This window comes from Oryza glaberrima, chromosome 4 (genome assembly GCF_000147395.1).
Source record: "Oryza glaberrima chromosome 4, OglaRS2, whole genome shotgun sequence".
In the NCBI taxonomy this organism is placed as follows: Eukaryota; Viridiplantae; Streptophyta; class Magnoliopsida; order Poales; family Poaceae; genus Oryza; species Oryza glaberrima.
Window position 1 is genome coordinate 11,479,043 of NC_068329.1, and position 26,774 is coordinate 11,505,816.

Genomic DNA, 26,774 nt, shown 5'->3' on the forward strand with positions numbered 1-26,774 from the left:
GTGGGCGAGCCACCACTCCGGCGACGGCGTCGGTGCCCGGGCGATGGCGCCCACTCCGTACCTCTCGCTTGCCGCGTGGCTGGATCGATGCGGCTGTTTCCCTTTCCGTCTCTGGGCTTCGCAGCGCCTGGGCCAAGCCACGGTCCGCTCTGGCCAGGAGGTGTTCGGCGAAATGCGTGAGAGCCATCACCGCCGTGAGCTCTTGGCATGCTGGGGAAGGCGCACGCACGCACGATTCGGTTCTGGTGGGTACGCCTAAGACTCTGGTCGCAACTAGCAAGGGAAATCGTGGCGTTGAATATGCAGGCTAGCGTCATCTCCGGGGAGTAGTGAAGCTACAATCGGGAATTCTCCGGAGCAATGGCGTGCACCTGATCCCCTCTTGGGCCATGGGAGCTGATTGAAATGCGGATGCGTGGAACAGTAACTCTACCAAGCTCTAAGAAGGTAAATTCACCATTTCCATCAAGTTTGTGAGTTCATATATGTGCATATTGCCATATTCTGATATTATGGAACAAGAAAGCTCTTTCAGCTTTTCATGAATATAGTTTGTATTTTAATGAACTTGCTGTGCACAAAAAGAAAAGTGCAAAATACGAATTATTTTCCTGTGATCAGTTATTTAGGTAGAGGTGGAAACCTTTGGACCAGATATTATGTTGGTTGTAGCCTTGTAGGCTTCTATTCGGTAGAGACTTCAAATTTAAGTGGGCTGATCAGGCTTCTTTCATTTTTCTTTGCTGATTCTAAGACTTCTGCTGTCATATCTGAGAAAACGATGGCAGAGCTGTCGGAGGAGGCTGATGAGGTTTGATGGATATTTTTTGGTTGATGCAAGGGTTTGCATCTCAGTGGCCAGATCAAGTTGTGGTGATTTTTGGTTTCTTTTGGTGGGTTTTACATGGTTTGATAGGGCTTAGAGTGATGCTGAAGTGAACGCAGAAATGGATTCAATTTGGTGGCATAAGTACAGTTTAGACCCACCTTAAGGGGTGAAGTCAATTGGTTTAGAACTTCAGAAGCTTTGCAATATATAATTCGATTTGTTTCACAGAATCAACCTTACCACAAAGTGATTTTTACAATATTAAAGCCCACATTGCTTTCACAATATGTACTAGCGGTATTGCCCAGAAAGTACTCTTTGATGCTTCCCAAAACATACTTCTCAAAGAACAAATAAGATAGATTGCAAAAGCAGTTATAAAAGGTAAAGTGCATGAACCAGAGTTTGTTGTGCCCCTTAGCCACCCATTTCATCTTGGACCAGATAATACTGATGCAGGAGGTGGAGCAGAATATATCGATGGATTGCCTTGAGGAGACATGACTGCAATTGCATTGAAAAAACTGTAATCTAAGCAATTTTCAACACTCATTGCACCTTCCAATACCTTGACAACCATTGACATAGAAGGCCTTTGGCAGCTATCATTCTGCAAGCACCACATTGGAAGCTTCATCATTTGAATCACTTCCTCCTGGCGCGAGATCATGTCATTACTGTGCTTATCAACCATATCAATCAACTGATTATTTTGAGCCTTTTCGCATAATAACTTAATGAGCTGAACACTCTCCTCTGGCTGAGAGAAATCAATATTTTTTCTTCCACTTATTATTTCCATAAGAACAACGCCGAAGCTGTAGACATCAACTTTTTCAGTGATTTGTGATGTTAACCATTCAGGTGCCAGATATCCTGGTGTGCCTCTCATCACAGTCATTACCTTGCTTTGATCCCTATCCATTAGCTTTGAAAGTCCAAAGTCTGCCAATTTGGCATTGAAGTTCTCATCTAAGAGAATATTCTGTGGTTTGATATCCAAATGAGCAATTTTTCGTCTGCATTCCTCGTGAAGATAACATAAACCCTTGGCAATATCCAGAATGATCCTACACCTTGTGTTCCAATCAAGGGGGGTATTATTGTGGCGGTAATATATCCACTTATCAAGTGACCCTCTTGGCATGTATTCATATACTAGGATCCGGTTTGACTTCTCTACACAAAATCCAATCAGCCTAACAAGATTGATGTGTTCAATGCTGCCAATAGTTTCTACCTCTGCCAAGAATTCTTTGTTTCCTTGTCTAGCACTTTCCAGATGTTTCACTGCAACTCTCTCTTCACTTATTTTCCCTTCAAAGACCGATCCAAATCCACCTTCGCCGAGCTTCTTACTGAAGTCTTCAGTGCATTCTCTTAGCTTTTGAAATGAGAATCTCATTGGCATTCCAGGCAATATATCGAAATCTAATTCTTCATCTATCTCTAGATACTTCCTCCTCATTTGTACATAGATACCAACAATAACAACCAAAACAAGAGTAATAATTGCTGCAACCGTAGAACCTAAAATTGTCTTTATTTTGTAACTTTTCTTTTGTGTAGGGGCAGATGAGGATGTTTGTTTTGGCGCAGAAGAGGAGGCAGTAAGTTGCACTTTAAGGTAAGCAGTAGAATTGTAATGAATAATTTCAGGCTGTATTGATTGCAAGGAGAAGACCTCTGTCACTAACAGGCATTCTCCATCGGAAACATTTTGGTCATACCTGAACATTACAGCCCTGCAGGAGCAATTCTTCAAGCAAGCTTGCTTGCAATCCTCTCTGTTTTTCGCATTTGCAATAGTTTGGCTTCCATCAAAGTAAGAAACATCAGTAAGAGTCAAGAATTGATGGTTTTGCTTTTCTTGACAAGATATTGGATTCATTGGTGCACAACCAAGATTAGCCTTCCGTTCGTCAACTGGATGGAAGTAACCTGAACTAGTATTAGTCTGAAGAGGACAGATGCATTGTTCACCTGCACATATCCCGTACTCTCCGCACACTGTTGGGAAAGCACAATCATCAGGGTATTTCTTGATAACATCAGATACCATGGTCCACTTTTCATCAGACCACTCATACAGCCTCAAATGTCCATCGTACTCTAATCTTATGTACTGGATGGACTTCGCTTCTGGCAGTGCAATAATGGCTTCTGGCTTTCCTGCCTGTGTCGACTGCAGAAAGATGTTGAGGCTTCCATTTGTAAAGGTAACCCTCGTCGGATCTTTTCTGCTCTTGTTTGTGTCCACCAAATATGTATAGTATAGCTGTGGTGGTTTGGATCCAACATAGCCATATAAACCATCTGGGAGAACAGTCATATACAACTTACTCTCAGTCCAATTTGTGGTAGATGTATTTGCTCTGAGCTTCATTCCCTGCAGCAATGACTGCCCATGGACCAATACATCGGTTGGATGATCAAATGACTGCCACACTGTCGCATTCCTCTGATCAAACAGCACCAGGTTGCCATGCTCAGTGATCTCCATACCTGCCACTAATTGGACTGAAGTGTTGCTCGACCAGACGAGTCTGCCATTAGCTTCATGGAGTACCAAGTTGCCATCTCCAGTGAGCTCAATGGTTGCGTTCTCTCCAGCTAGGCTTGCCCGGTTGGCTGACCAGATTACCTGTGCCATTCCGTTTACCGATAAGGTGATCCCAGCACCGCTGTTGGTGTAGACAATGAAGACAGCAAAGAGGAATGCTTGGCAGGGTGGGGCGCAGAAGAACCCTGCAGCGAAGGAGATGCCGGGCAATTGTTTTTGTGAACGGAGGACAATGGCACGTACTGCTGACCCGTCGGTGTAGGAGTTGTGCTTGAGCATGGCAGCATTGTTGACCCATCGCGTCGAGAGGTTAGCCATAGGATAGTCATAGGGCTGCCCGGAGACGAACGGTGCTGCAGTTGCAAGCAGCAGCAGCACTACCACAATCTCAAAGAAGAGATTGGCAGGATGCATGGTTCTTGGATGGGAAGGAACGAGATTGAAGCCAGCAAGAAACTGTGGCCAATTCAGAGGCTGATAAGATGTCCTGACCTGATGACACTGAATCGATGAGCTGATATGGTCACCAGAAAGATGGCTCACCCTCGCGGCCTTGCCAGCTGGCGCATGCTATTGCTCCCAAGTGGTCGACTACTCATCTTCTCGCACTCTGGATACAAGTCAACAGTTCAGAACCATACCACTCGGTGCTTTCAATTTCTTTTGAAGATCGATTGGCTTGACCACTTCTAATCCTAAAGTGACAACAATTGGCTTTACAGGCATTCCCATGTAACTTTGATTACCATGGATTCTGGTGAACAAGTTTCCTTCTGCCGTATCATGGGGAAAAGCACATGCTGATATCATTAACTTTAGCAATTCAAGCATTTTTAGAGTAGACACCGGGATGGTAATATGAAGCTTCATAATTAAGCATGCCACGGCATTCGCATTCCGTTCTTCCATTTTCGTCCTGGGAGAGCATAACAGCTAAGACTAATCAGGTAAGACCAGGTAACACGGTGCGTGACTAGTATTGGTTTGAAATTTACATATTAGGGGAACAAGTAATTTACTTATACTCCCTAATTCCATGGTTTTTGATGTGTGACTTTAACCATAATTTAAACTATAATGACTTTATAAAATTCAATAAGTTCAAGAGATTATGAAAGTGTTTTTGGGACAAATCTACACATAGCATTTTTATGTTTTAAAGATAAGTATTTCAAAAGTTAATGACGGTTAAAGTTCCAAAGTTTGATCAGGTCTTATCAAATTAAACATCAAATAATGATAACCGGAGCAAGTATTTCAACACGTACTTCTCTTCACTTCTAAGCTCCAACGAATCCGACAAGTTGGAATCTACAAGGGTTGAATCCTTTTTTGTTTAAAATGCAGCAACCAAGGTCTTTTGAATCCTTTCTTTTGTGCATTGAGTTATAGGCACTATTTAGTTTACCTAAAAAGTTAATGTGAATTGCAAACTGATGTAGAAGGCTATAATTTCTTTATACTTCAACAACCACCACCATCTTCTATAGTGTGCAACCAGGAGTCTCAGTGGCAGCTAGGATCATATCATATGATTTTCGATCCTTCTAGGAAGAATCGCTGTCCATATTCATGGACACCGATTAGAAATTCATAGAGTACTTTATCTTAAAAGGGATACTTTAGCATACCAGACCCCCCATTTTGTCATTCCAGTAGACTGTTAAAGGTAGTTTCTACCCAACTACCAGCTGAAATTTTTTGCTGATTTCTACCTAGTTTTGGATTGTAGGATCATCTTGATAGAGACACCTGCCGACTATAGGAAGCACGGAGCAACCTCACTCGTTCTTCTACGCATGAACTAATATGTTGATCTGCTTTGGCACAGTGTCAGTGAACCAATCAAAAGACAAAAACAGGGGAATTCTTAGCAATAAGAAGAAGAGGTTGGGAAGAGGACTGAAGGGCATGGTGCCGGCGAGAGAACTCCAGAGAGGGCAGCATCAAGGTGAACGAGAAAGAAAGAGAAGTAGAGAATGAAATGGGGGATGCATTTGTGCTGTCAACTTGCAAAAAACATGTCCATGGTCCGATTTGTAATTTCGAGCTGTGCAAATCTCCTAGCACCGAAATTTTGTTCTGTTGTTACTATTGGTAGTTAGTTTGGAGAAGTGTGACTAAGTCAGGTGTAGCCTTGTAGGAAGGTCGTTTTGGACTTTTTTTTTTTTAAGAACCGTCGTTTTGGACTTCGGTTATTCTCGTGCATGTCATGCAGAGCTGGAATCTCAGTACTACTCCCAAAATAAATATAAACGAATTTGAACCGACACATATTTAAATTTGTAGTATTAGAACACGTTCTATCCGCTCAAAGATTGTTATATTTTGGGATAGAAGAAGTATCTTTTTTTTCTCTCTTGTTTTGCTGGTTGTTGGGCCTATCAAAGTTGATTTTCTGCGAATGCAGTTTAATTATGAGTTGTTTTTTTTCAAAGACACTTGTTGGGCTTATGTTCAGATATTTCCACAGATACAACACAAACATCCGACGTTACGTTTCACTGCCACCCAAGCTGGATTTTTCACATTTTTGTTGTTTTGAAAAACTTATTTCGGAAATAGACCCCTGGAAAAACTTATCCTAGAAATGATCCTTTTTGGGGCGCCAGAGTGGCTGGCGCCGTCATCCAACTGGACGGCGCCAGCCTCCTGCCGACGTGGCGGGGCGATGCTGAGGTGGCTAGGGGGAGCGCGCCAGAGTGGCTGGCGCCCCCCCCCCCCCCCCCACCTCCCCAAAATTTTTAAATTTTCTTTTATTTGTTTGATATTTTTTTCACGCTTAGGGACACACAAGAACCAACCATAAAAAAATTGAACTCAAATGGACGTAATATGTGACCTGTAGAATTTTTCCTCTCCTCTCCTCTCTCCGAACTAGTGCAGATGATTGAGATGTGCAAATTTTTTATTTTTATTTTATTTTTTTGATATTTTTTCACACTTAGGATCTCACAAGAACCAATCATATAAAAAATAAATTCAAACAGACGAAATATGTGGCCTGTGGAATTTTCCAAAGCTCTACCGAGAAACTTCTCTCCTCGAAAACACAATCTTGCAAGCGGAATTTGGAGGTTTTAATATCGCCGAACCCAGTAAAGCTGGGGAGAATCGGATGTAACTTTTTCTGTAGATGTTCGTGGATATATTATTTGCCTGATTCTGAGTCTGTATGACTTTTCAGTAGAGCTTTGGAAAATTCTACAAGTCATATATTTTGTCCGTTTGAGTTTATTTTTTCTATGGTTGGTTCATATATTCTCCTAAGTGTGAAAAAATATCAAAAAAATAAAATAAAAATAAAAAAACTGCATCTCTTTGTACTGTTTAACTTATGGTTATCATTTTATGTGGTTATATTTTGAATTAGAGATTAAGTAATTTCATATAGTGGTAGAGTGCATTATGTTTAACATGCTGATCAAAGGGTTTTACTAAAGGAATTATGGTCTAATTTTCGGATATGCTGATCAAAGTAGGCTAAGTGGTATGCCATTTTCGGATATCTAGCTAAGTGGTATATTCCGTTTGAGTTTAATTTTTTTTTGTGGTTGGTTGTATCGTGATCCTAAGTGCGAAAAACATCCGAAAAAATAAAACAAAAATAAAAAGGTTGCAACTCTATATAGAGAAGTAGGAATGGAGGCGAGGGGTGGAGAGGGGCGGCGCCATCATGGCTGGCGCCCTCCTCCTGCCATGTCGGTTTGCGTGTGCCACGGTGGCAGAAGGACGACGCAACCTTTAACAACGATAATTTCTGGGATAAGTTTTTTAAGGGGTCTATTTGCGAAATAAGTTTTTTAAAAGGACCAAAATGTGAAAAATCCAGGCCACCCAAGATTGGTTGAGCTTTCCTCTCCCCGACTGCCACCCAAGCAGGCAGGTTGCGCGGCGACGGATCCATCCACCGCCACGACGCCGATCGATCTCCCCGCCGCCGCCTGCTGGACGCGACGGCGTCGGTGCCGACACGATGACGCCCCCCCCCTCCCGCCCTTACCGCGTCTGTTTCCCTTTCATCTCTGGTTTTCTGCAGATCGCGCTGGCCGGGCGCGCCAATAGCCATGGCTGATATTGGCTCGCCCGGGAGGTGTTCGACGAAATGCGCGGGGAGTCAACACCGTGAGCTATTGGCGCGTTGCCGTGCTGGGAAGGTGCGTGCTTCGTTTCTGCTGGCTCTGCCGGCCTAAGCGCTGGCAGCAAGGAAAGCCATGGCATTGCCAGGTCGAATGTGCAGACCGTCCTCACTGGGGGGGCTTCGCTGTGGTGCACTTCACTTGAGCCGACTGATGCACCGTGCAGGTTTGTGGTGAGGCAGAGAATTGGAATTCTCTGCGGCTTCATGAACGTTCGTTCATGAATCCTGATCCTTTGGGTCATGGGAGCTGATCGAAATGCAGGTGCGTGGAACAATGATTTCTACCAGGCCCTGAACATGTAAGTTCACATTTCCCCATCAAATTTGTAAGTTGGTATATATGCATATTCCTAGATTAAGGAACCAGGAAGTGCTTCCAGCTTTTCATGAATATCTTGTATCTTGATGAAGTTGCAGCCCACAGAAACAAAAATGGAAAAGCTGAAATAATTTATGCAAAATACAAATTATTTGCTGTGGCCAGTAATCTGGGTTGAGGTGGAAGACACGGGACCAGAGATGATGATGGTAGTAGGCTTCTTACCCAGTCATAGGAGACTTGAAAGTTTAGTGGGTGAACACAAGATAGGCTTCTTCCATTTTTGTTTTTTGAAGGAAAATTATTTTGCTGCAGTTTTTTTTTTTTTTGACCTAAGACTCCTGCTATTGTTCCCTAAGAGAAGTGCGGAGGATCTGTCAGAGGAAGCAGATGAGGTTTGAAAGATATTTGTTTGTTTGATTTAAGGGTTAGCATCTCATGTGGCCATATCTAGTTATGGTGATTTTGGGATTCTTTTGGTGGATTTTACATGGTTTGATTAGTGCCTACTTGTGCATGCGCTTAGGGGAATAAGAGTGATGTTGAAATGAAGGTGAAAATGGATTAGATATGGTGGCATAACTAATGTTGAAATCCAACTCATGGGGTAGTAAACAGGTTTCAGAGGTTCAGGAGGTTTTTGCAATGCATATAGTTTGATTTGTTTCATAGAGTCAACCTTACTTCAAAGTGAATTTTAGCAAATTAAAGTCCACATTGCTTTCACAATATGTAGTACTGATGCTAATGGTTTTTCAGTGGCATACTGAAATCATCACAAAAAAAAAATCCAACATATTTATTGTTAGGAACCAGGGGTGTACCCCAAGCTCCTCAGGTGATAGTGGTGCTCGACAGGAGAGCTAGGTCTGTTGCCTCACCTCCCCGGAATCGTGATGATCAGAGAATGGGAGGGAGGGGTTTGGGAGATTAACTTCTGCTTGCTTATTGATTCCGACATCTTTCTTAATATAAGAGAGAGGCCCAACACTTAAAAAACTCTTAACAAAGAATGTCTTATCCTTAAAAAACTATCCTAATCCCGTTGAATGAAAAACTAATCCTAAGCTAATCAAATGGAAGACATGGACTCAGTTGGATGTCATCGGCTTCTGCTGCTTCAGACAGCGCACATAGGGCTGTCCCCACATAACATTTAATCATTTATTATCCAAAATGTATTCTTTTGGTGCTCTCTGCAACATACTTCTCCAATAATAAATAGGATACTAGGATACAATGCAAAAATAGTTATAGAAGGTAAAGTTCATGAATCGAATTTTCTTCTGCTTTCATCTTGGACTAGATAATATTGATGCATGAGGTGGAGCTGAATATGTGGATGGGTTCCCTTGAACAGATATTACTGAATTTGCATTGAAAAAGCTGTAATCTAGACAATTTTCCACCCTCATTGCACCTTCCAATACCTTGACAACTGTTGACATAGAAGGCCTTCGGCCACTATCATTGTGCAAGCACCATATTGCAAGCTTCATCATTTGAATCACTTCCTCCTGGTGTGAGACCATGTCACTACTGTGCTTATCAATCATATCAATCAACTGATTATTTTGAGCCTTTTCTCGTAATAAATTGATGAGCTGAATAGCTTCCTCTGGCTGAGAGATATCAATATTTTTTCTTCCACTTATTATCTCCATAAGAACAACGCCAAAGCTGTACACATCAACTTTTTCAGTGATTTGTGATGTTAACCATTCAGGTGCCAGATATCCAGGTGTGCCTCTCATCACAGTCATTACCTTGCTATGATCTCTATCTATTAGCTTAGAAAGTCCAAAATCCGCCAATTTGGCATTGAAGTTCTCATCTAAGAGAATATTCTGTGGTTTGATATCCAAATGAACAATTTTTCGCCTGCATTCCTCATGAAGATAACATAAACCCTTGGCAATATCCAGAATGATCCTACACCTTGTGCTCCAATCAAGTGGGGCGTTGTTATGGCGGTAATATATCCACTTATCAAGTGACCCTCCTGGCATATATTCATATACCAAAAGCCTATTTGACTTCTCTGCACAAAATCCGATCATCCTGACAAGATTGATATGCTCAATGCTGCCAATAGTCTCGACCTCTGCCAAGAATTCTTTCTTTCCTTGTCTAGCACTTTCTAGACGTTTCACTGCAACTCTCTCTTCACTTAATTTCCCTTCAAATACTGATCCAAATCCACCTTCACCTATCTTTTTACTGAAGTCTTCAGTGCATTCTCTCAATTTTTCAAGTGAGAACCTCAGGGGCATTCCAGGCAATATATCAAAATCTAACTCTTCATCTGTCTCTTGATATTTTCTCCTCCTTCGTACGTAGACAACAATAATAGCAACCAAAACAAGAGTAATACTTGCTGCAAGTGTAGAACCTAAAATTGCCTTCATTTTGTTACTTTTGTTTTGTGTAGGGGCAAAAGAGGAGGTCTGTGTAGGTGCAGAAGAGGAGTTTTGTGTAGGGGCTGGTGAGGAGGGAGTAAGTTGCACTTTGAGGTAAGCAGAAGAGTTGTAATGAACAATTTCAGGTTGTATTGATTGCAAGGAGAAGACCTCTGTCACTGACTGGCATTCTCCATCAGAATCATTCTGCCCATAATACCTGAACATCACAGCTCTGCAGGAGCAATTCTTCAAGCAGGCTTCCTTGCAATCATCTCTGTTTTTTGCATTGGCAATAATTTGGCCTTCATCAAAGTAAGAAACATCCGTAAGAGTCAAGAATTGATGGTATTGCATTTCTTGACAAGATATTGGAGTCACTGGTGCACAACCAAGATTAGCCTTCCGCTCATCAATTGGATGGAAGTAACTTGAACTAGAATTAGCCTGAAGAGGACAGATGCATTGGCCACCTGTGCATATCCCGTAATCTCCACACACTGTTGGGAAAGCACAATCATCAGGGAATTTCTGGATTACATCCGATACCATCGTCCAATTTGATCCTGCATCAAACCACTCATACAACCTCAAGTGTCCATCAGACTCTAACCTTATGTACTGGGTGGACTTTGCTTCTGGTAGTGCAATAATGGCTTCAGGCTTTCCTGCCTGGGTGGTATGCATAAAGATGCCGAGGCTGCCATTCATGAAGGTAACCCTTGTCGGATATTTTCCACTCTTGTTTGTTCTCACGTCAGCCTCATAGTAGAGTTGAGGCGGCGTGGATTCAACATAACCATATAAACCATCTGAAAGAACAGTCATGTACAACTTACTCTCAGTCCAATTTGTGTTGGAGGTATTTGCTCTCAGCCTCATGCCCTGCAGCAAAGATTGCCCAGGGACCAATGCATCAGTTGGATGATCAAATGACTGCCACACTGTCACATTCCTCTGATCAAACAGCACCAGGTTTCCTTGCTCTGTGATCTGCATACCTGCAACAGATCGGCCTGAAGTGCCGCTCGACCAGACGAGTCTGCCATCGGCTTCACGGAGGACCAGGATCCCATCTCCAGTCAGCTCCAGGGTAGCATTCTCTCCAACAGGGTGTGCCCGGTTGGCCGACCAGACAACCTGCGGAATACCGTTTCGTACCGAGGTGATACTGGCACCACTGTCAGTGTAGACAATGAAGACGGCGAAGAGGAACGCTTTGCAGGGTGGAGCGCAGAAGAACCCCGCGGCGAAGGAGGGGCCGAATATGGTTTTTGGTGAGCGGAGGATGATGGAGCGCACGGCTGACCCGTCAGTGAAGTCGACGCTGTGTTGGAGCACCGCGGCATTGTTGACCCACCGTGTCGAGAGGTTTGCCGTCGGATAGTCATAGAGCTGCTGCACGGAGATGGCCGGTGCTGCAGTTGCAAGCATCAGCACCACCACCGCCGCCACAGCAGCGATGTCGAAGGACAAGAGATTTGCAGGACACATGGTTCTTGGATGGGAAAAGCGATGAGAAGCCTGCAAGAAACTGTGGCCAATTTCAGAGGTTGGCAAGATGTCCTGACCTGGTGATATGTCAATACATGTTGAAAGTTCAGGGATATATACCACACGGTGCTTTGAATTTGGTTTTGGAAGTTTGAATTGGTTTCTCCAATCACCAGTTCTAATTCTAAAGGTTCAAGAATTGGCTGTGCCGCATTACATTGTCAAGTGGCTTGACCAGTGAGGCAGTGACTACCACCATGGACTCAGCGTAATTTCCGTGTGCTATCTCATTGTTTTCTTGTCAAGAAAAAGGGCAAGTGCTGATGCATCACCGTTAACAATTTCATCATTTAAGCATTGTCGGAGTAGATAATGGTATGGTTTTAAGCAATTTCGTAATTGAGCGCCATTCTTTTCTGCTATTTTCGTTTGGGTGAGCATACCAACAGACAGACTGGCTAATCTCAGGTGAGACCGGTAAGAAAACACGTGAATCATATTGTTTTATGTAAAATTGCAAAAAACGTCCCATAAGTCAGTTGAAGTTTGAAGTCATTTTGTTGCAAATGCTCACCTCTTACTTAGTTTTGTTGAAAATGTCTACCTCCTATTTGGTTTTGTTGTAAAAACCACCCTAGCGCGTTTGTGCTTAATCGAGTCATTATGTTTTTATAAATTATGAGACGTCAATGTGTTGTGTATCAAACTTAAATATTTCTAGGAGTATAATCTTGACACTTTTTTTTTAGATTTCACAAATAGAATTGTTGATGAGAGCTTAAATGTTGTTGCACTTAGTTTCGCTAATGAAAAAAAAAATCAATGAAACATGAAGAATGAGTCTAATGCAAACACTTGACTCGGCTAGCTTAACCTATGAAGCTCTACATCAGCGATAACAGGCTGATCCGGTTAAGCATGTGCGTACTAGGTTGATTTTTGCAACAAAATCAAGTAGGGGGTAAGTATTTATAACAAAATGATTTATAGAGTGAAATGTAAAAGTTCAAGTGACTTGTGGGGGTGGTATTTGCTATTTTCCTACGATAACAGGCTGATATGGTTAAGCACGTGCGTGCCGAGGTGATCTTTGCAACAAAATCAAGTAGGGGGCATTTGCAATAAAATGATTTATAGGGTGAAATGTCAAAATTCAAGTGACATATGATATGGCTTTTGCAATTTTCCCTTCTGTTAGTTATTTGACTTTTTTTTTCTATAATGCCCAAAATACCTCGAGGGTTTTGAAATATCTTTTGCTATTTTACTATCAGTTGCATAAATGCAATTAAATGTACTGTTATTCACTGCAGTGAAAGGAAAAAAAACCGTTCCATTGAGAGCTATAGTCAGATGTCTCAGTGGCAGCTATATTTATTCCCACTACTAGAAAACCAATTTTCCCAAGCGGCCAAAACTAATTTTTGCAGGCGGGAGAGAGGTCCGCCTACGAAAATGCAAAAAAATGAACAAAAAAAATCGCCGCACCGCCGCCGCCACGCGCCTCACCGCCGCCCCCCTCCCCCGGCCGGATCTGAGAGGGGAGGGGAGGGGAGGGGAGCCGCCGCCGCCGCCGTCGTCGCCGCTACCGCCGCTCCACGTCACCCCGTGCCGTCGTCACCGCCGTCGCCCCCGCCGGCCTCCCCCCTCCCTCCTCCGGCCAGATCTAGAGGGAGGGGGCGAGGGGAGACGCCGCCGGCCGCCCTGCGCGCGTCGCCGCCGCCGCCACCGTCCCGCGCCGTCGTCGCTGCCGTCACCCCCGCCGGCCGCGCGCCCACGCTGCCCCGCGCGCGTCGTCGTCACCGCCGCCCCGCGCCGTCGTCGCCGCTGTCGGCCCCGCCGTGCCGCCGGAGATGAGAGGAGAGGAGAGTCAGTGAGGGAGAGGAGAAGTGAGGGAGAGGAGAGGAGAGGAGAGGAGACTGAGTCAGTGGAGGGAGAGGGAGAGAGAGAGAGTTGAGTGGTGGGAGGAGAAGATAAGGGTGGGTTTTTTTTAGGTAGGTACGATTTTTGCAGTCGGACCACATAAGGTTCGATTTTCACAGGCGTCGCTTAAGTAGTCCGCCTGCGAAAATGGCGCCGCTTAAGTGGTCCGCCTGCGACGGACAGCGAACTCCACCCCGATTTATATTTTTGTAGGCGGTCATTTGACTATAAGAGTCATGTCCGCCTGCGAAAAAAAGACCGCTACGTTGGGAAAAATGTGTTTTCTAGTAGTGTCCCGGTCTGTTTGGTTGGATGGAGTTTTTAGAAAGGATTGGGAGTTTAGAGAGATGAGGCTATTAGAGCAGGTACAATAGTAGGCTATAAGCCAGCTGCAAACATATTTTAAAGAGATAAATAAGGAGAGAGAAGGGTAGTGGGCTACAGATTTGTAGCCAGCTATATCACGGACTGCAAGACGCAGTGTGTGTATGACAGGTTGACCAGGCGTTAATAGTATAGTATGTAACTATTGTATGAATAAGCTATTAGATTGGCTATAGATGAATTAGAGCTAGTATTTGGCTATACTATTAAACTTGCTCTTAAGTGTTTTGTTTGATTGGGAGACATGTGAATTTTGGTGGGATGGGGATGGGGAATTGAGGAAAGAACTCTCTCCTTTTCAATACCTGGGTAGGGGCAGATAATTGGGAGAGAATTTCTCATTTACTTTGTCTAAGCAAATCTCAGCCATCCGTTTTTATTAATGACTTAATCTCCAACTAAACTCCCTATCAATTTTCATCACATCTACCAAACAAGATATTGGGATTAAAAATCAAATTTTCATCTTAATCTCATCATCAATTCCCTCGTATAAACTCTCAATCCTCTTCCGTCGAGTTACCAAACAAGCCATAAGCGTACGTTCAAATTAAGCTTGGACTGACGGGCGCGTACCTGGGTTTCCCTACAGCGAAAAGAAACGGCACTGTAGTGTCACTGAGAATTTAGACGTTTTGGTGGAGAAATCCGGTGGGATTTTGCGGCTCGTTAAATCCGCCGTGTGCGTCGGGGACGACTCAACGTGGAGGTGGCGTCTCGGTCTCACATGGGGTGTTAGTGGCAGACAGGGCAGTGCACCACGAGGATGGCTGATGGGCCCCGCGAGACCCGTTCCTTTCTCTTTCTCATTACGTATTAAAAATATTGCTTTTTTTTATGCACTAACCATAAAAGAATGACTTGAAAAAAATATATCAAAACTACTTGTAATCAGCTCGCTCTGCGTCTCCTGCTGCTGTCATGGAATGGGAGCTGAGAATGGAGGTGACAACTGGCGCGAAAACAATTTGATCGATCTCCAAGAGAAGAGACGAGCTATTTGATTTTGCCGTCGCCCGTCATTGTATTTTCCTTTTCTCCGAGCCAAAACAAATTAACCGGGTAAAATATGGACATGCTACCAGCTACCGCTCCACCTATAAGACCACCTATAAAAGACTCTATCCACCTATACTTCAAATAAAATTTTCTCTTAAACTACTCATCCGATTTACGATCCGATTACACCGTTGTATTTGTAACAATTAAATCTTTATAACAAGATCTCACATGATTATATTTTGATGAAAAATTATAAATTACTTTTATAATAAATTTAAATTACTTTTAGATTTTACTAAATTACTTCTTTGACGTATAAAAGTAAACATACATTATAGAAGTAACTTATAACAAAAGGAAAGTAACTTTAATGAATTTACTTCTAATGTCGTGACAAAGTTACTTCCGTTTTGTTTTAATATATTTTTATAATACATGTAAATACCTTTTAGGCTTTATTGAATTTACTTTTATATGTCTAAGAAGTAAATTAGTCAAATCTAAAAGTAACTTATATATATATATATATATATGATAAAAGTAACTTACGTATATAATAAAAGTAATTTACAAATATAAATATTTTTTTCATCGTAATATAATCATGTAAGATCTTGTTGTGAAGATTTAATTATAACGAACACAATGGTGCAATCGGATTGTAGATCGGATAAGTAATTTGAGAGAAAACTTTACAAGGAAGAAAAAGACATGCATGTCTAAGAGGAAAAACAAGCATGCACGTCAGCACGTGTAGCCGTACTTCTTCTCACAATTCGTTCGTCGCTGGTTTACACTAAACCGAGAAGCCTCTCGGTTTAGATTTTGCCTATTATCTAATAAAAAAAAAGATGGACATACTATCATGCACATTCCGCTTAGTAAAGCTAATGTACATTTGAAGTTTGAAAATCATGAGAGTAAAGATCGCCTTCGTCCTGATTGCATCCACGAGGGGGGAAAAGAAGCAGCTGAAGGCGCGCATTGAAGGCGGCTTATGAGCTTTGAGATGGAGGCGGCGGTGTGTGAACTCTCAGATGGAGGCTTTGGTGAGTGGTGACAGCGTGAGGGCTCTCAAAAGCATTGTAGAAATAGATCACAACGTAGGATAAAAGCTCTCTTTTACGTCACCATTAAAATCTCGCTCTGCACATATATTTATATAGGTCTTATAAGGAGATAGATCGTATCTGTACTCCGATTTATAGATTAAAAAAACCTATCTTATATAAAAATTTGTTTCACAACAATGGGTTTGGTTCGGTTTGTGTTATAGTCATAGGCGTATCTGATGGGTGGTCTAGGGACCATCCAAAAATACATAGCTATAATTTAGAAAAGAAAAAAAATATTCTTGAAAAGAGAATAAATATTTTTTTTGCACCAGTAGTAATTAGCAAGTCGTTTATTAATATATCACATGGTATATGTTGTATACATTTTATATTTATGACACTTAAAAATTTTAAAATTATGTAAGGTGGACCACCATATAAAAATGCTTCACAGTGAGCTGGGTTGGACTTGGAGCAGTTTTTGTATGATGATCTGGGGCGTGTTTGGCCAGTGAGCTGGCTATTTTTTTTCAGCGGTCAGGCTGTTGCCGACGTTTTATATGAAAAAGAAGATGCTCCATTTTAAGAAAAAAAATAGAACCAAAACTTACAATGCATAGTTAATTAGAGAAATTGGGCGGCTATAAAACTCTTAACAACCTATCAAGACCGTGAAAATAAAGGACAGTCGGAGCCCAAAACAACTGTCGATAAAAGGCCAGTGAGCCGGCCTTGAATGACGATCTCCCCCCAACTCTCGATCTCGCCACCATCGAGCTTCCCCTCGCCACGCACGCTCTCCCACGCAACTCCAATCTGCCCACCACCAGTCCACCGCGCCGCCTGCTGTGTCCGCGTTGGCGTTCCACTCCGCTCTCGCTTGCGGGCGCCTCGTCCCCGCTTCCCGTCTCTGGCTTAGCCAGGCGTCAGGCCATCCATGGCCCCCGCACGGGAGGTGTTCGACGAAATGCGCGAGCGCCACCGCCGCCATGAGCTGTTTGGCATATGCTGGGAAAAAAGGCGATTCGTTTTACTGTTTGAGTTCGCCTAAACTCTCGTAGCATATGGGAGGAATCGATTCTCGTTTGTCTGTTTGAGTTCGCCTAAACTCCCATAGCATGGGAAATCGTGGGCATCGCCTGATGTATGCCAGCGGGATGCTTTTCTCTTTCAACAATTTTGACGTTATGGGACCTGTAAAACTGCAGGCACAAATTGGACGTGTTCCGGAGGAGTGGCGTGCACCTGATGATCCCCTCTTGGGTTATGGGATCTGGTTGGAGACGCGGATGAGAGGAACAATAATTTCTATCAAGCTCTAAGCAAGTAAGTTCACATTTCCCATCAAGTTTGTGAGTACGTATTTGTGCATATTATGAGATTGTGGCAGCTTTTTCATGAACATTTTGTATCTTAAGTTGTAGTGCACAAAACAAAGCTGCAATAATTTGTGCAAAATACAAAGTATTTTCCGGATGTGGAAGACATGGGACCAGAGATCATGATGGTTGTAGGCTTCTACTCATTAGGAGACTCCAAAGTTAAATGGGCTGACCCAGTTAACAGTTAAACACATGATAGGCTTCACTGCTGTTTTTCTAAGGCTGCTACTATTTTTTAACCTATTTTTCAGTAAAATTGTGTTGCTGATGTTTGTTTAACATATGGTCTGACAAATTTGCTTTGTTGGATCCTCCTAGAACTCCACCATTTATGGTTCTAACTTTTGACACATCAAATCAACTTGAGTTTGGTGATCCTAATATTTTTCTGGAGTTTAACATGTAAGCTCGTTTGAATTTGCTGTTTCTAATATCGAATAGACAAGACCAAAACTTACCCCAAATTTACTTTTAGAAATGCCATCTATGCATAGGTATATTACTAGCAAATTTTTCACACGCCATCCTTTCTGTACATAAGAGTTTGGGTGAATAAAGGGTGCATCTCCTTACTTTGGAACAAAGTTGAATTAAGAGTTTTATGTAATGACTAATCTACTGTTAAATTATGTTTTGTTCTGCATAAAATCATTGCACGATATGATGTGTATCATAATGGTTTAAGAACAAATTACTTACAAAATAACAAGAAATCCTTTCTATATGGTAAAAAAGAACTTCTTTACTTCCCTGAAGCATTACAAGTGTCCATCTTAGTCTTTTCATCTTGACCATTGAGCATGTAATATTGGCTCATTTCGCTTTCTAGTGTTCATCTGAGAATGGTTTTGGAGTTCTGCTAAAGTTAGCTTGTCATCACGGGCAAGGTAACTGTGTGAACTGTATAGGGCATTCGATAGCAGGTAGGGGTGACTTCTGTAGACAGCAGCCAACAGGTAAGGCAGTGGGTTACTGGGGTGCAGTTTTCGCTATGGGATGTGTCAGTGTTGGTTTTCAGATGACATGCACGGTGCATAACTATTGTTGAAACCCACCTCATAGGGTGAATTAAACCAATTTTAGAAGTTCAGGAGGCTTGCAATATATAGTTCTATTAGTTTCATGGAATCAACATTACTTTCAGAAAATCAAAGCCCACATTGCTTTCAGAACATGTACTAGTGGTGCTAATGTTTTTAACGACATACTCAAAACATCACCGAAAATCCAAAATAGCCAGAAAGTATTCTTTTGATGCTTTCTGAAATATAGTTCTCAAAGAACGAAAAAGATAAAATATAAAAGTAGTAATAAAAGGTAAAGTACATGAACCTGATTTTCCTGTAATCATTAGCCACCCATTTCATCTTGGACCAGATAGTATTGATGCTTGAGGTGGAGCCGAATATGTAGATGGGTTGCCTTGAGCAGATATTACTGAATTTGCATTGAAAAAACTGTAATCTAGGCAGTTCTCCACGCTCATTGCACCTTCCAATACCTTGACAACCATTGACATAGAAGGCCTCCGGCTGCTGTCATTCTGCAAGCACCACATTGCAAGCTTCATCATTTGAATCACTTCCTCCTGGTGTGACACCATGTCATTACTGTGCTTATCAATCATATCAAGCAACTGATCGTTTTGAGCCTTTTCTCGTAATAGGTTGATGAGCTGAACACTCTCCTCGGGCTGTGAGATATCAATATTTTTCCTTCCACTTACTATTTCCATGAGAACAACTCCAAAGCTGTATATATCAACTTTTTCAGTGATCTGCGATGTTAACCATTCAGGTGCCAGATATCCAGGTGTGCCTCTCATCACTGTCACTACCTTGCTTTGATCCCTGTCTATTAGCTTGGAAAGTCCAAAGTCAGCCAATTTAGCATTGAAATTCTCGTCTAAAAGAATATTCTGTGGTTTGATATCCAGATGAGCAATTTTTCGCCTGCATTCCTCATGAAGATAACATAAACCCTTGGCAATATCCATAATGATCTTACACCTTGTGCACCAATCAAGAGGAGCATTGTTGTGGCGGTAATATATCCACCTATCAAGTGACCCTCTTGGCATATATTCATATACCAGAAGCCTATTTGATTTCTCTGCACAAAATCCAATTAGCCTGACAAGATTGATGTGCTCAATGCTGCCAATAGTCTCGACCTCTGCCAAGAACTCCTTCTTTCCCTGTCTAGCACCTTCCAGACGTTTCACCGCAACACTCTCTTCACCTATTTTTCCTTCGAAGACCGATCCAAATCCACCTTCGCCAAGCTTTTTACTGAAATCATCGGTGCATTCTCTCAACTTTTCAAAAGAGAACCGCGTTGGCATTCCAGGCAATATATCAAAATCTAATTCTTCATCTAGTTCTTGGTACTTCCTCCTCCTTCGTACATATATAGCAACAATAACAACTAAAACAAGAGTAGTAATTGCTGCAAGTGTAGCAGCTAAAATTGTCTTCTTTTTGTTTTGTGTAGGGTCAGAAGCAGAGGGAGTAATCTGTACCTTGAGGTAAGCGGAAGAGTTGTAATGAACAGTTTCAGGCTGTATTGACTGCAAGGAGAAGACCTCTGTTACTGATTGGCATTGTCCATCAGAATCATTCTGTCCATACCTGAACGCTACAGCCCTGCAGGAACAATTCTTCAAGCAGGCTTGCTTGCAGTCATCTTTGTTTTTTGCATTCATGATGATTTGGCTCTCATCAAAGTAAGAAACATCAGTAAGAGTCAAGAACTTATGATTTTTCATTTCTTGACAAGATATTGGAGTCACTGGTGCACAACCAAGATTAGCCTTCCGCTCGTCAACTGGATGGAAGTAGCTTGTACTAGAATTGTTCTCGACGGGACAGATACATTGCCCACCTCCACTTGTGCATATCCCGTACTCCCCGCACACTGTTGGAAAAGTACAGTCATCAGGGAATATCTTGATTACATCAGATACCATGGTCCACTTCGATTCTGTACCAGACCACTCATACAGTCTCAAGTGCCCATCAGACTCTAATCTTATGTACTGGGTGGACTTAGCACTTGGCAGTGCAATGCTGTTATCTGTATTTCCTGGCTGCGTGGACGGCACAAAGATACTGAGGCTGCCATTCGTGAAGGTAACCCTTGTCAGATTTTGTCCGCTCTTGTTTATTCTCACCTGTGGCTTATAGTAGAGCTGAGGTGGTGTTGATTCAACATAGCCATACAAACCATCTGGGAGAACAGTCATGTACAACTTACTCTCAGTCCAATTTGTGGTTGAGGTATTTGCTGTGAGCCTCATGCCCTGCTGCAATGACTGCCCAGGGACCAATGCGTCAGTTGGATGATCAAATGACTGCCACACTGTTCCATTCCTCTGATCAAACAGCACCAGGCTCCCATTCTCAGTTATCTCCATGCCTGCCACGGATCGGCCTGAAGTTCCGCTCGACCAGACAAGTCTGCCATTGGCTTCACGGAGGACTAGATCGCCTTCTCCGGTGAGCTCAAGGGTAGCATTCTCTCCTACAGGGCTTGCCCGGTTGGCTGACCAGATTACATGTGCCATACCGTTTACCACTGAGGTGATCCCGGCACCGCTGTTGGTGTAGACAATGAAGACGGCAAAGAGGAAGGCTTGGCAGGGTGGAGTGCAGAAGAACCCTGCGGCGAAGGAGGGGCCGTACAAAGCTTTCGGTGACCGGAGGACGATGGCGCGCACGGCTGACCCATCGGAGTAGGTGACGCTATGCGGGAGCACCGCGGCGTTGTTGACCCACCGCGTCGAGAGGTTGGCCATGGGATAGTCGGAGCGCTGCCCGGAGACGGACGGTGCTGCAGCTGCAAGTACCACCGCAACAACCGCCGCCACCATGACGCCGAAGCAAAAGGGATTGGGCCGATTGGCAAGACGCATGGTGCTTGAATTGCAGAGGCGACTGCAAGAAGAATCTGTTCTTTGGTTAAACAAATAAAATGTGCACTATCTAAAAGCAGGAAACCAGCCAGCCACCAAGAAACTGTGGCTATTTGGAGAAGTTGGCAAGATGCCCTGACCTGAGCCCTGATGACGCTGAACCGATGAGCTGATGTGGTCACCGAAAAGACGGCCTCGCCGTTGCCGGCGGAGGGTTGCCGGACTCCGAAGTGGTCAACTACTCGTCTTCTCGCTCTCTGGGTACAAGCCAAAAAGTTCAAAACTACTATTCAACCATACCACCGGCACCGGTGCTTTGGTATTGGTTTTGTTGGGAAGATGGATTGACTTGACTACTTCTAAAGGGTGTATGATTGGCTGTGCCGACATTGCCATGTGATCGATTTTGACTGCCTGTGAACATTGAACAAGTTCTCGTGGTTTTCTTCACCTCGAAAGAGAAGTATGTCTCGATATTATTCACGCATTGTTGGAGTAGATACTGGTATGGTAGGGTAGGCATGGAAATGAGAAGATTCGTAATTAAGCATGCCGCGGCATTCCCTTCTGCCATTTTCGTAGGTAAGATCAGTGTGAAAGCACCTCCAGAATCAAATTGGTTAATGTAAAATTTACTGGTTCGAAGAGGGATGGATAATTTGCTCTGGTGGACACAGGATTAAAATCATGATGGGGCAGAGATGTTTGCTTTATAAGGACTCTAAACGCAACTAATATCATATTTATACTATAATTAAGGCAAACAAAACAATTTTAAAGCAAACCAATAATATTTGCGCAATACATAATTCATCATACGCCAAAAGACTCATAAAGCATTGTTGATAGATATATTTAAAAAAGATAAATATATGAGAAGACATACCGGCAATAAAACACTAAGCTCTTCTAGGACTCTAGAAGGCTAAGGCAACTCTATCCGTTGGTCACCGATGACTTGAAACCTCTCCTTAACTTTTTCAAAATCAAGTCCTCTAAAATCTCCTTGTCAATGTAGCACGATGTCAAATCATTGAGCCATTTATCGGACATCCTACTGCGTAAATCTGTCTTGATTATATTCATAGCTGAGACAGTGAGACACTAATTTAGTGATTTGTTTGTTGATTCGCTGAGAGGAGTGAGAGCATGAGACGTTGCTTACTTAGTTACTTGCTAGTTGCTTGCTTGCCTGATTGATTCACTGCCCGAGCAGCCAGCAGGAGGTGAGGTCGGCACTCGGCAGGTCTCGAGCAGGCGAGAAGGAGGCGAGGTCGGCAGGCGCTGGCGGGCGGCGGCCTGGCCGTGGCCGGCTGCGAGCGGCGTCGGGCCGGGCGGCCGGCCGTCGGGCGTCGGCTGTCGCTGCTTGCTAGACGCTAGGGCACCTGACGGTGGGCGGTGGCGGCTAGGCGTCGTCGTCTGTCCTCTGCGGTGTGCTCCCTGTGCGGCGGACAGTAGTGGCGGCGTGTAGGCATCGCCAGCGACCGGCGTGGCACCTGGCGCGGAGGCGGAGTAAGTCGACCGACGTCTCGGCTTCTGTCTCTCTCGGCGAGCGAGCGATGCGGGAGAAACAGAGAAACGAAACGTCGCGCTCGAGACAGAAGCGGACACTGATGGGCCGTCGCGCGTGGGCTTTCTACTTATGACAATTTTTGAATGGAATAAGTTCACTGGAGGTCCCTCAACTTAACAGCGAGATTTTTTTGAGGTCCCTTAACCACAAAACCAGAAATGTCTACCCCTAAACTTACTCAAACCGTTCACCGGAGGTCCCTCGGCAGTATTTTCGCCCGATTTTGCTGACGTAGCATCCTAGTCAGCAAAAAAAAAAATAAAAAAGTACGTGGGACCCACATGTCAGCTGCACATATTTTTTTCTTCTCTTTTCTTCTCCTTCTCTTTTCTTTTCTCTTCTCTTCTCTCCTCTCTCTTCTCCTTCAGGCTGGCGGCGGGCGCAGCCGCGATGGCCGAGCACGGCAGTAGAGCGGTGGCGAGCGGTGGGCAGAGCGGACGGCGGGTGAGCCCAGCGGCGGAGCGGAGGCAGCGGAGCGCGGCGGCGGAGCGGAGGCTACGGGCGGAGCAGCCGCGCGTCGTGGCCGCCGTCGTCGGCTCTCCACCGTCGTCGTCGCCGTGGGTGAGGCTACACGGCGCGGCCGTTCGGCGGCATCGACCAGGCGTCGCAGTGGCCGTGCATAGGTGGCTCGAAGTGCCGGCTGACGATGCACCCCAGTCGCTCGCACTCCTCCTGTGCCGCGGCAGCGGCAGTGGTGGCGGCGCCAGCGTCGCCGGCCTGATCCCATGGTCCTCCCGGATGCCCAGCTCGCGCAGATGCAGCAGGAGCATGTCCATGCTTGGCGTGCCATCGGCGTCGTGGACGGTGGTCGGCGTGGGCACGGTGACCCTAGTTGTCTTCGCCGACGTCGCGGTAGCACTTGACGTCATAGCTCATACGCATATACGCCAGGTACAGACGGCCGCATGTACATGCGTCTTCGTACGAGCATATATATGCATGCATGGAGACGACCAGCTATAGCCTAGCTAGCTTCTTGTTGGTTTGCCGCCCGATAACATGCAGACGTATATATTAGCCAAGCATGTGTATATGGCTGAGCACACTCACATGTATATATGCCATTACGTGCAGCGGAGGAGCGCGGATGTGGGGGTGCAGCGGAAGGCGAGCGGCGGCGGCGAGCGCGGCGGTAGGCAAAGCAGCGGCGGGCAAGCTAGGCGAAGCGGAAGACAGTGCATGGGACGAGGAGCTCCCCCGTGCTTGGCCGCCACCACCGCCGTGCCCCCGCGGGTGGCCGACGATGCTAGGAGAGGCACCACCGGCGGGAAAAGGGGAAAAGGCAGAGGAAGAGATTGTTTCTTGGTCGCCGGCCGCCTCCCCCTCCCTCCCAAACTCCCTGGCCGCCGCGCTCGCTCGCCGCCGCTCCGCCGCTGCGCTCGCGCTCCGCTACTCTGTCCGCGGCTTGCTCGCGCTCCATTGCTCGGCCCTGTTGCAGTTATTCCTGGTGTGGCCCGAGCTGATCCGGACGACGCGGGAATGCAACGGTGTGCAACGGTGTGGCGAGATGCCCGGGCAAAGAAGATCGGTGGCGACTAGTTCGTGCAGCGCAGGAAGCGCGATGAAGCAGAGTGCATGACGGGGAGTGACCTCGTTGTTTCCACATTTGTAGGATCAAAGTTGTTAGCCTATAAATAGTTGGTGATAACAGAATTTGTACTCGTGCATTCAGTTTTCATTTCAGTTCGAAATAAACACCGAAAGTTGCCCAAATACTCTCCCGAGATATTTTGTTCTTGTGTGTGCTTGTTCTCTGCATTCTCTGAATTCTCTGTTTCTCTGAAAGTTTCTTCAGTCTGCTGTGCCGGACACCTACAGGATGCCCACAAGGTGTTCGTTTGGTGTTCTTCGCCAACAAGTGGTATCGGAGCACTCAGGTTGAGGGCTGATCTGACACCATGGCGTTGGTTCCGGCGGAAGCGGATCCAGCGAGGGGGAGCTCAGGGAGTGCATTCTCCTACCCACAACTCACGGCGACGAATTACACCAGCTGGTGCATTCACGTTCAAGCGATGATGGAGGACCAGGGCGTGGGGAACGCCATCGAGCCGACGGCCGGGGTGGCCGTCGACCCGAGAAGGGACAAAAAAGCGAAGTCCCATCTGCTGCAGTCCCTCCCGGAGGACTTGCTGATGCAGGTGGCAAAGAAGAGATCGGCGAAGGAAGTGTGGGATTGCTTGAAGACAAGGTTCGTGGGCACGGACCGTGTTCGTGAAGCGCGCCTGCAGACGTTGAAGGGTGAATTTGGGGCCATGGTGATGGAGCCAGGGGAAACCCTGGATCAGTACGTGGGCCGCATCACCGCGATGAGCGTGCGTCACTCGGCGTTGGGCTCAACACTGAGTGATTCCGCGATGGTGAAGAAGCTGTTCGACATGGTGCCGGAAAAATTCATAAGCCTCGTCGCGGGCATTGAGCAATTCTATCAGATTGATGACATGCCGTTCGAGGAGGCGGTGGGTCGTCTCAAGGCCTACGAAGAGCGAGTTCGCAAGAAGAAGGCAGCCGCTGGTGGTGTCACCGCTGACGGCCAAGTACTTCTCACTCAGGCTGATTGGGAGGCGCGTTTCAGGAAGGACGAGTCGTCTTCGCCGCAGAAAAACAAACCTCCCAGCGACGGGGGAAACTGTGCCTAGGGCGGACGCGGTCGCGGCAGAGGGCGCGGTGGAGGTAGTGGATGCGGCAGCGCGCCGCGGAACAGTGGTGCTGGTGGCTCTGGCGGCGGTGGCCGTGACAAGAGCCACATCAAGTGCTACAACTGCGAAGAATTCGGCCACTACTCCACCCAGTGCCCTCATCCCAAGAAGAAGGAGGCGGAGGCCCATCTCGCGCAAACCGACGACACAAATCCTGCGTTGTTGCTGGCAGTGACCGAAGACGAGCCGGCGAGCGGGTTGGTCGTACACGAGGAGCGTGTGTGGCCACAGCTGCTATTGGCTGACAGAGGCGCAGCCACCGGGGACATCTGGTTCCTGGACAATGGGGCAAGCAACCACATGACGGGTGATCGTGCTAAGTTCAGAGATCTGGACGAATCAATCACCGGGAGCGTCAAGTTCGGCGACGCCTCAACTGTGAAAATTAAGGGGAAAGGTTCTATCCTATTCTCCTGCAAGAATGGGGATCAATGGCTGTTGCAGGATGTCTTTTACATCCCTAGCCTGTGTTGCAACATGGTGAGCTTGGGCCAGCTCACAGAAACGGGGCATAGAGTTGTGATGGATGAAGATGTGCTCGAGGTGTTCGACAAAAGTCCCCTGCGGCTGGTTATGCGGGTGAGGCGCACCCCTAATCGGCTGTACCGGATCGAGCTGAAGCTAGCCACTCCGGTGTGCCTGCTGACAAGGATGGATGAGCCAGCATGGCTCTGGCATGCACGGCTTGGGCATGTCAATTTCCAGGCGATGAAGCTGTTGGCTGACAAGGGCATGGCTGGTGGCATCCCGGCGATCACACATCCAAACCAGCTCTGTCAGGCATGTCTGGTTGCAAAGCAGATAAGGCAGCCGTTTCCCGCAACGGCGAACTTCAGGGTGGAGGAGCCGCTCGAGTTGCTCCACATTGATTTATGTGGACCGATCACCCCGACAACTATGGTCGGTAATCGTTACTTTATGCTAATTGTTGATGATTTCTCACGGTGGATGTGGATGTTCGTGATCAAAACGAAGGACCAGGCGCTGGAGGCCTTCACCAAATTCAAGCCGCTGGCCGAGAACACGGCCGGGCGGCGCATCAAGACGCTGAGATCGGATCGCGGTGGCGAATTCCTGTCGGGCGAATTCGCGCAGTTGTGC

At 45.4% G+C, this 26,774-nt stretch overlaps 3 protein-coding genes and 1 long non-coding RNA gene across 5 annotated transcripts; 1 reads left to right on the top strand and 3 right to left on the bottom strand.

Annotated features, from left to right (window-relative positions):
- Nucleotides 1–646: 646 nt before the first annotated feature.
- LOC127770765 (G-type lectin S-receptor-like serine/threonine-protein kinase SD2-5) lies at nt 647–3,806 on the bottom strand. The gene has a single exon (XM_052296571.1). It carries the CDS (start codon nt 3,804–3,806, stop codon nt 1,260–1,262), a length of 2,547 nt encoding a protein of 848 aa, XP_052152531.1. The 3' UTR covers nt 647–1,259.
- Nucleotides 3,807–9,144: 5,338 nt separating this feature from the next.
- On the bottom strand, nt 9,145–11,756 carry LOC127770191 (G-type lectin S-receptor-like serine/threonine-protein kinase SD2-5). The gene has a single exon (XM_052295856.1). The coding sequence runs from the start codon at nt 11,743–11,745 to the stop codon at nt 9,145–9,147; it is 2,601 nt and encodes an 866-aa protein (XP_052151816.1). The 5' UTR covers nt 11,746–11,756.
- A 5,018-nt stretch (nt 11,757–16,774) lies between these two features.
- LOC127770194 (uncharacterized) lies at nt 16,775–20,123 on the top strand. Of its 2 annotated transcripts, none has more exons than XR_008016898.1 (3): nt 16,775–17,435; nt 19,158–19,303; nt 19,985–20,123. It is a non-coding gene; the product is annotated as an uncharacterized LOC127770194 (long non-coding RNA). The 2 variants fall into 2 exon arrangements; XR_008016897.1 differs by lacking the exon at nt 19,985–20,123 and adding an exon at nt 19,428–19,559 and having other exon boundaries at nt 16,779–17,435.
- Nucleotides 18,584–21,713, bottom strand: LOC127770192 (G-type lectin S-receptor-like serine/threonine-protein kinase SD2-5). The gene is made up of 2 exons (XM_052295857.1): nt 21,545–21,713; nt 18,584–21,426 (listed from the first exon to the last, which is right to left on the bottom strand). Exon 2 carries the CDS (start codon nt 21,402–21,404, stop codon nt 18,855–18,857), a length of 2,550 nt encoding a protein of 849 aa, XP_052151817.1. The 5' UTR covers nt 21,405–21,426; nt 21,545–21,713; the 3' UTR covers nt 18,584–18,854.
- Between the last annotated feature and the right edge of the window lie 5,061 nt (nt 21,714–26,774).

What these genes read in the sequence shown, in the direction of transcription:
- LOC127770765 (XM_052296571.1), bottom strand. Translation starts at nt 3,806, where the DNA reads ATGCATCCTGCCAATCTCTTCTTTGAGATTGTGGTAGTGCTGCTGCTG.
- LOC127770191 (XM_052295856.1), bottom strand. Translation starts at nt 11,745, where the DNA reads ATGTGTCCTGCAAATCTCTTGTCCTTCGACATCGCTGCTGTGGCGGCG.
- LOC127770192 (XM_052295857.1), bottom strand. Translation starts at nt 21,404, where the DNA reads ATGCGTCTTGCCAATCGGCCCAATCCCTTTTGCTTCGGCGTCATGGTG.